The sequence below is a fragment of the Asterias amurensis genome, chromosome 18, assembly GCF_032118995.1.
Source record: "Asterias amurensis chromosome 18, ASM3211899v1".
Lineage (NCBI taxonomy): Eukaryota > Metazoa > Echinodermata > Asteroidea > Forcipulatida > Asteriidae > Asterias > Asterias amurensis.
This window is the reverse complement of record NC_092665.1, coordinates 15347189-15356926: the sequence shown is the minus strand read 5'-3', so window position 1 is coordinate 15356926 and position 9738 is coordinate 15347189. Positions and strand designations below refer to the sequence as shown.

Here is a 9738-nt window from a genome sequence, read left to right as displayed (position 1 = left end):
GAGAAAACATTAAAACAATTGTCAATTCTCGATAGCGAGAATTACGGATTTATTTTAAACACGTGTCATGACTCGGCGAAACGTGCGGAAACAGTGGTGGGTTTTCCCGTTATTTTCTCCCGACTCCGATGACCGATTGAGCCTAAATTTTCACAGGTTTGTTGTTTTTTATATAAGTTGTGATACACGAAGTGTGGGACTTGGACAATACTGTTTACCGAAAGTGTGTAATGGCTTTAACGAAGCCTTATATTAAAAACATGGCATCAGCCATCAGGTAATTATTGCGAGGAAAACCAAGGCATACCTAGTTGTCCATTCTAATAATAAATGTACTCCAAAATATAACATCAAGGCACAATTTTATAAGGCCGCTTACAAAGCAGAAAACATTATATGTTCACTGAGAAAACATGAGCGGCATGGTGCATGTGACTGGTTGGAAACCTTATTCTGCTAAGCATGTATTGGTCTCAGCTTGTTTCAGGGCCCTGCCTCCTGTACCAAATGACAGGTTGTTTTTAATTCAGTAACATTCCACACAAGATATCAACATTCCACACACGTAAAGGTATGACAACAAAAACCGTGCGCCAACAAAAACAATATACAACTACAATGCAACTCCACAACTATAATAGCCTAGGCCCACTATATGTGGGTCGAGGGTTATGGCAAATTTCCAAAGGTCCAAAATGCAGTCAAAAAACCATAAATATTGTATTCTTTCACTGAAGAATTACGAGCATAGAATCCTTGTTGACCAGGTTATGTTGGTTTAGATGCATAACTAATTAGCTTGAAAAATAATGAATTTACAAAACATAACAATAACATGCGAACGATGCGAGAATTTCTAAATAATAATATTTCATCCTCTGGAAAGACTACACTCGTCACAGAAACAATAATTTTGACCTCATGTTTTGATTCATTCCCTGCGTGTTTGTTCCATAGTTTAAAACCACATGTTACTAGCTCTATCCTATTCTTTATCCAAGTCAATTAATGCATTGTATTATTATCGTGGTTTAAAAACCACATGTTCCCTAGCTCTTTATACTCGCATTAGTACCAGTAGCCTGTTCGTCATTGTGCTATTATCGCGGCACGTACATGTAGATTGAGACATTCATTAATACTGTGAGTACGAGCGAGGAGGAACGCGTACGAGCGTGTAGGAACGAGGTGGACGAACGTCTGCAACCAACCGGTGGTAAAATTCTGTCACGGTGGTAAATTCCACTACATTTTAGCAACGGTACAGCGGCTAGAAATGCTCAAATTCTTCTCTTGTCTGTCCCCAAAACGCATCTCCCTTAGGACCTGTTTGAGTAGGCCACCAGCTTGGAATCCTCATTTTGTTTATATTCTTAAAAAGCTTCTTAATTGTCTGTATATTTTAACAAAACAACGTGGAAATCCCCTGGTGTTGGGTATAGACTGGTTCCCCTGTGATAAGACGCGTGTTGTAAACACGATTCGGGGTCAGGAGCAAGACTTGACACCGTTGACAGCTCGATGTGAAACAGTGAGTGAAATGGAACCCACAGCTTCGCGCAGTGCCGAAGACAAACTGAGCCCTTGGTGTTAATTGCTACCGATATTTATAAACAACTGTGTGGAGCTGGAATTCTTTGGTACCCACTTAAGAAACAAACAAAGGAGATATTTATCCTACCTTGTGTTGTGGTGCTACATTTGTTTGACGGCTGCAGGGGAATTTATCCTGTTTTATTCCACCGAAATATTGCGCAACAGGCATTTAAACTTTTAAAAGGAAAAGTTGCAAATTCATGGTTCCCGCTTTCGAAGCGCCCTCTGGCGATACACAACAAGGGATCGTCCATTTCCAATAAGGGCGGGTGGGGGGGGGGGTGCTTGGGGGGTATCTAACTTAAAGTGAAGTGTTGGGAGTTGAAATGGAAGAGTATTTGTAAATAAAGGGGGAAAAAAAATTGCACTACTAAATACCAGGAGGAAGATTTTCACCCAAAATGCTTTTATGTTAATGAGATGATAGCGGCAGGGGTCGGGTTCGACACCCCTTTATTTCTTGATATCATCTTAGTATGAATACCATGCATATGTCAACAAAGAGAAGACAATTGTATCTTAAATCAAAACAGTTCAAAACTGCTTCAACAAAAATGTGAATTCAAACAATAGGCAAACAAACAAACAAAATGTAACACATGAAATTTTCATGTGCATACTGATGTACTCGCTAAAAAGGGAGGTTTCTATCTGAAACCAAATTATTTTGAAAGAAAAATGATTTTTCCATATTAAGTCTTATTTCTGGTTAAACTATGATTCTGTATGTCTCATTTCTATAAACTTGTATTCTATAGCAAAACATTAAAAACAAAAATAGGTCTGAAAAATGACAATCAAACAAACTCTGACAAAATAAACTGTTCAGTTTGTTGACATATGACTTTTATTCATGATCATTTAGCATAAGCAATGACAATATTTCACATGGCATATCCTACACCAGTTACATTCCATTTAAATCCATCAATTTGTAATAATAAGTGATATAATATATTTCAAAAGAACCAAAATTAGTAAATATAAACAAAATGTACAAAAGAAAAGAAAACTGCACTAATTCAATAATTGACTGTTTTCACATTGTGTTTCAATTTCTTTGATGGAAATGTATCATATACCTTATTGTTTCACGCTAGTTAAAAGCAAACTGAAAATAACTGAACAAGACAAGGCAATGTTTGTGAGGAGTTGAAATATTTTTCTCAGAAATCCAAAGTTATCCGTTAATATTGAATTTTACTTGTTGAATCTTTAGGATCGACATGACCTTTTGGGCTAATTTACATACGACTTTTATGCAATTACCGCAATGTGAAATGCTTTATATGAAAGTTTTAATTTGTTTTAATTAAGTTTTAAAATCAAGAGGAGTGTAACTTTGGCTGTTATTCGTACCTCATACCTTGTTCTTCATACTTTACTTGACTCTTCACAAAGTTTATAATTTTTTTACCGGCTTCAATTTAACCATTTTATAAGTATTTGGAATTAAATTTACACAGTAAACCTACAGGCATTTGATGCCAATGTACTGGGTGCTAGAAGCTTTGTACTGGGCAAGAACAATAACGAGTTTTCAATGCTTTATATTACAAGTATCTTTCCAGATCTTTGCTGGTACATAATTGCTTATCTTCAACCAGGAGTAAATGGGTACCTGTGACAGGAAATCAATTCTTGTGAATGATTTCCTTCAGTCCTCCGTGATTTAGCTTGCTCAATGCCCTACTTACTTGGCAGCTCAGTCATGACACTCCCTAGGCAGGGTACTCTCTAGTTATCTCACTTAACCCCTCTCCCGAGCCATGAAGGTAAGGGGAGCTATTTCCAAAGAATTTGCAAGGGTCAGCAACTCAAGTGTGAAAACGTCAAATTAATTTTCCCAGGAATTTCCCAGGAAACTTGTCTAGTGTGACGTCCATTGCAAGAGCAAACTGTATATGTGATTTGAGGCATTGCATGGTGAGGTATTGATGTATATTTTTGGTTTTTCGGTAACACAATGTGTGTATCTACTTGCTGGGTAGATTATGTTCTTTTGAGAACCTGTCATGCTATATATTCTACTACTGCGGAGTAGATTTTTCAGAATTGAAGAGACTTCTTTACTGCTGCGGAGAAGGTTTTGTCGGAATTTGGGAGACTTCTCAGTTCTAAGAAAAAAAAAATGTCCTGCATGATAACTAACCTGCACAGAAGGTAGGATATCAGCCGGAACTTCTACTTTTGCTTTGTGGATCGAATGTACTTCTCGTTAAATAAAAATTCTCTACTCCATTCTAAAGCAATTTTCTCCAAAAATTACTTATCCTTGTTGATTAATTGTTGTGAAGAGAGAGGACTGAAGGTCATAGGGGTCATCTAGTCTTCTCCTTGTTGAGTGCTGCGATGAAGTCTTCTAGTTTCTCCTGGATCTTCCTTACCCTCTCTGCAAAGGAGGAGAAAATGAAAAGAAAACACAAACATCAATGACGGTCTTAAAATGAAAGTGCATCGGTCTATTAGCTTTTCATTTCACTGGTCCATGAGCTTTTGCCCTGGTCAATACTTCAAACTAAACAGGGACGCTTCTCAACACTGAACTAGCCAGGCAGACCTCTTGGAGAGAATTCTGACTGGTCGTCAGGTGTTTTAACTGGCATTTGGCCAGCATTTGGACCTCAGTGAAGGAAGAACGCTGAATGGGAATCAGAACTGTGTAGCTGATGAATAAGTATTTCTTTCAGTTTTTTACATCAAAAAACAAGGAAAGGAGCTTCAAACATCGACCTGCACAAGTTCTCTTCTCAGCGAAAGAAACACTTTGAAAAGTTGTCAAAATCAATTTCCTCCTATCCACCAAGGTTATCTTGAACACAAAACAGACTTGTCCGCATTATTCACATTGTTAGGCGATTGATCACAAGCATTCCAAACTTTGTTTCGTACAAAAGAATTTTTATTAACCCACACTTTAGGCAATTTTTTTCTTTTTTACATAAAGGGAAGGTCATTGATGAGAGAGGGTATTGTTGTCCATAAACAAGCAATCGCTAATTTGTCACACAACAAAATAGAGAAAACATGATGTCTAGAAGGTCAAGATGAGTTAAGAGGCTTTCAAGTGACCATTTTCCTTGAACTGGTATTGAGGAGTAGGAAATGCAAAGGTAACTGGGGTGGATTTCACAAAGTTAGTCCTAACTTAGGACTAGTCCTAAGCAATGCTAAAAGATAGGACTGGTCCTAAGTTAGGACCAGTAACTCATCCTAACTTAGGACTGGTCCTATCTCTTAGCATTGCCTAGGACTAGTCCTAAGTTAGGACTACCTTTGTGAAATCCACCCCTGGACAGGTCAGTCCAGTTTCACTTAAAGTGGAGGCATATTGAGGTACGTAGGCTGATTTGGTACTCCTGGTGTAATGGTGTATACCCACCCCCCCTCCTATTGTGTCTTTAATGTGCACTGGGAATCTCTGAGGATTTTAGGGTGTGGGGTGCAAGAGGAAAATAGTGTGTTTTCTTATGGGAATGTTTGGGGAATGGATAGGGGCGGGGTACACACCCTGCCATCTGTTAAGCATGAAATATTTAGGTTTTATCTGAGTTAATGGCTACACTGCGGCTGTGGCTAAATTCATATTGACATGGTTTTAATTGTACAGCGCTTTGTGATGTCTGTGACATGGAAGGCGTTTTTTTTTTTTTTTTTATAAATATTATTAATTATTATTAGTAATATTACATGCATTAAAGAAAAGGCTGACCTTGGCGATACCCTTGGCAACAGCCCTAGCCAGAAATTCCAAAATAGGCTTACTAGAATGAACAATTTGACATGTCAAAAGTGCAGTAACTCACCTGCTATAAAGGTCATGTATTACACAAGGTAAACTTTTCTAAACACAAAGATTACTCGGTTTACAAAACTTGACATTTCCAAATTTTAATCAATTTTTTTATTATTCGGTCAAAGAAAGGATCTTGCATCTGTCTCGAAACATTTTGTTGATTTTCTTCAAATCACAAAATGGACCCATCTTCAGTCAGACACAAGTCTTTACAATCAGAGGATAAGCTCTTAGTGCATAAATCGTACGTGACAAATCGCTCTTATTCACGCCAGACATGTTACACACATGGATCACCTTAAACTGAACTCAAAACATCACAAATATGATTGACATTTCATCAAGGTTGATATTTTTTTGAAATAATCCCAGTCAAGCAATGGAAAATGAAAAACTGGGTGTGCCAAGGACAGTACCCTTTATTCACATTTTTTTTGCAGGATTAAATCTACGCTTGACGCAAACCGTCTGTAGCAATAACGGCATTGTGACAAAAGCCAAAGGGCGCATCCAGATACCTTGAATGAGACCACGATAATAAAATGATGGAACCCGTTTCCAAGGTTTGGCTTTAAATGGGGTTTATCCATGTTTTTCAATTTTTTGAAATCATATTTCCACCAATATACTTGATTTTTCTCCACAAAAGCAGTACAACTGTTATCACTTGAGGCTTAAACCATTGGACACTTTTGGTAAACAGTATTGTTCAAGGCCCACACTTTGTGTATCACAACTTATATATAAAATAACAAACCTGTGTAAAGTTAGGCTCATGTTTATTGGTCATCGGAGTTGGGAGAAAATAACGGGAAAACCCACCCTTGTATTCCGCACGTTTCTCCGTGTCATGACATGTGTTTGAAACAAATCCGTAATTCTCGAAATCGAGAATTGAGATTGTTTTAATGTTTTCTCAAAAAGTAAAGCATTTCATGGAATAATATTTCGAGAGAAGTCTTTCACCATTACCTTCTGTAAACCCTTTAAGTTATTTGTATATCTGTGAACTTTTATTTTTTGTTCTGTTCCTAAAGTGTCCAATGGCTTTAAAGGCAAAGTATATCACTGTGTTTTTAGCCCTTTGGTTGTTTTAATCATGGCGGTAGAAATAAGATATACACTATATTGACCCCTATTTCCTATAAAGCTCGTCTAAATTAACAGTCCAGTTCTGGTTTGATGAGCACATTGAAATTGGTAGTTCCTTCTATAACCTTCAGTGACTTAACTTGGTCACGTACAGCTCAAAACAGTAGGGAATCCTCGTGCCCACAATTCAAATGTGTTGATGAAAAGAAAACCACAAAGAACTACTCATGCGTACACAAAGACAGACATCCAAGTTTTGGGTTTGATTTGATGAATCAATGACTATAGAGGGAGGTATGCATAATGAATGAGGCACCTACAAATGATTTCAACGAACGAGGTGACAAATTGAACCACTGAGGTACTTCAGCCAACAGGGTGACAAGTGTGACCATTGTGGTCATTTACGCCCGTGGGGTGACAAGTGTAACAACAATGGTCATTTCAGCGAATGACGTGACAAATTGAGCCACTGTGGTAATTTCAGCCCATAAGGTGACAATATTTTCAGACATTACAACCATTTCAGCCATTTCGTGAATGTTTCAACACATGAAGTAGAAGATGAAAAACCCACTCCAACTCTGGGAGGGATTCGAACCAACGTCCAGTAGCTACAGTGGCAAAGGTCAGTTGGCGGGGGGGGGGGGGGGGGGGGGGAAGGATACCACCATGACCAATCTGTTTCTCATTTCACTTTCTTAAATAAGGACTGCTTGCGAAAGCAACATTTCACCCCAACACCAAAACCAATACCGAAACCTTCCACACTCATGATACAAATTGATGTCAGATGCCACGATTAATACCCAGCCCAACCCCCATTCAGGGTTTAATCTGCAACTGGTTGTCCCAATTCAACACCTAAGGTGCTAGAGTTATTGGATTTATACTGCTCCATTTAATATCGCCGCTCACTGCAAGGCAATTAGAGAAAAAAAAGTTACCTCCTACATTTGACTACTATCAGGCCCCCCCCCCCCCCAAAAAAAAAAAAAAGTATAGTGGTCCCACCTGGTCCCTTATAAGAGGCTGCCTCACTTGTTTTTTGTTTTTGTTTTTTTATGAAAACATAAAGAATATAAATTGAACGATCGCAGACGTTGAAAAACAATAAATTTAGAAAAATGGCCCAGCCAGTTGTCTTCACAAATGTGTTGCGCAGCCATTTTGAGGAGGGCAAAAAAAAAAAAAAAAAAAAAAAATTCAAACAGGCAGGACACAAAACATGTTTTTGTTTAATTGACCAAAAGAACAAAAGTTCCCTTCTAGATTTGACTACTATTAAAGTCTAAACCCTCGCTTAATTCATCCAATCTGGTGATCTGTTATGGCATTTCTGGAATAACTCGTAGGAATTTTATCTTGTCGGCTATCACCAATATTTAAGCCTTCCTGATCAGTTTTGTTTTAAAGTTAATAACATAATCTCTGACCTGTGTTTTAAAATACAAAGCATGACCCAGGACGTTGTCTGTGTAGGATTTCATAATATAACTGGCTGTTAAAAGTATTATTAAACATTATTGGTAAAAGCTGACAAAATAGTTACAGACAGTGATGTACAGTACAGACATGTTTTGTATGATCAACCAAATGAAATAAAAAACCTGTAAAACTCTGTGAATAATACACTGTGTTAAGCAGTTCATATTTGCTGCGAATACTTCTTACGAAGCAAATTTTACTGCGTCACATAGGGAAAGGGAGCGCGTACTGATTGTTGCGTCACAAAAATTCCCTTCGCATTTGCTTTCGCAGTAAGTAGGTACCGGGCTTTAGTCTGGAGAAAAGAGTGAAAAACCATGCACAATTAGCAAAAACAAATTTAGCAGTTGCATCTGTAAAAAAAATTCAGATAAAGTTTGTTTTTAAACACGATTCCATATCAGAAGCCATTTTCGGTAAAAAACTCCTCATGTGCGTAGACCGAGTGCCAGACTATACTGCACATTGGGTTGTGCTGCATTTGGACCAAAAATGGCATTACGGGGTGCGTTTACACGGTCAGAACCAATAACTGTTTCAGAAGTGGCCATTGGTTCATCACTGGCAAGTTGACAGAAACGCTAAAAAACCTGCAAAAACACACCTCAGCTAGCAACGACATGACCAAGAAAACTGGTCCCTTCATGTTGGAACTTTCTCACAAACACAGCTCTGAGTGGCAGACCATTCTGGCAAACAGTAGCTGCAGCGCATGACATCAGCACGAGAGGTCAACACTCTACACGATTATCAGCAAGGAACTAAAAAGCTACCAGATTACTCACACATTAGCAGTGAGTCACTAACTTTGACCAAACCAGTGTGGATTATCCTCAGACTTTGTTTGCTCAACACAAACAGTTCAACACAAACAGTTACAGCTCTTGAACAAAACCATCTCAAACAAAAACTCTGCACTCAAGCAAAGTTCATCTATCTTGCATGCTTGAAGCACTTCTCTTTAAGAAATAAAGCCTCCTTAAAACAGGGTGCCAGAGAAAGGTTTTAACACCTGAGAACACTAAAATAGTGATGATGTTTTTACAAAGATTTGTGACATGATGGTCTATGGTCTTAATTACAGAAGCTGGTTACAATTTACAACCATCTATGGCAGGTGTTTTTGTGGTTGGTTTTCCTCCATGGTCCAACTAATTACAGTCACAAAGAAGGTGGAAAGAATTAAGGAGTTAAGAAAAGGGGTTAAGAAAAGAAGCCCAACCAGCAACTTATTGGTTTCTTTGAAATGCAATAAGTGTGTCTAGCAGCATAGAGAAAGCTAGCACCATGCTAGGGGAAGTTCTTCTGTATAATAGAAGAACAGTTGGTTAAAGCATGGAGGTAGAAATAGAAACTCCATGGTTAAAGCAAAAAGAAAAGGTTTAAGTATGGAAGCAAGGGTGCCCTGTGCCCCAATATCATGCATGATATCAGGCCTGGATGCTTCGTTTTTGAAAGGGCAAGGGCAGCAGGGCACCTTTTCCTTGGTAAAGGGCACCCTATGAGGAAATTGTAAATTTCTACTAGAGCTCGGAGCATTTCAAGAAGGGCACCAAGGCAACGACCGGGGGCATGGAGGCAATAGCCTCCGTTGCCTCCATGAAGTATCAGGCCTGCAGGTTTCTACCTCCATGATCAGAAGGTAGGAGGATTACATAATTGATCAGGATGACAGGTGGTGCTGAATCAAAACCAAACCTTTAATTGCCTCAGATTGTTACTGATTATAAGGTACTCTAAAACCTTTCTCTCTTCAAAAGTTTCCT

At 38.4% G+C, this 9738-nt stretch overlaps 1 protein-coding gene across 2 annotated transcripts in view; it reads right to left on the bottom strand.

The window, feature by feature from the left end:
• Positions 1 to 2189: 2189 nt before the first annotated feature.
• Positions 2190 to 9738, bottom strand: part of LOC139950571 (dynamin-like GTPase OPA1, mitochondrial) — a 69980-nt gene continuing 62431 nt past the window's right edge. For both annotated transcript variants that reach the window (XM_071949319.1, XM_071949320.1), the window contains one exon: positions 2190 to 3988. In XM_071949319.1, coding sequence (XP_071805420.1) covers positions 3918 to 3988 — 71 coding nt within the window. In that variant the 3' untranslated portion in view covers positions 2190 to 3917. The remainder of the gene's footprint in view (positions 3989 to 9738) is intronic.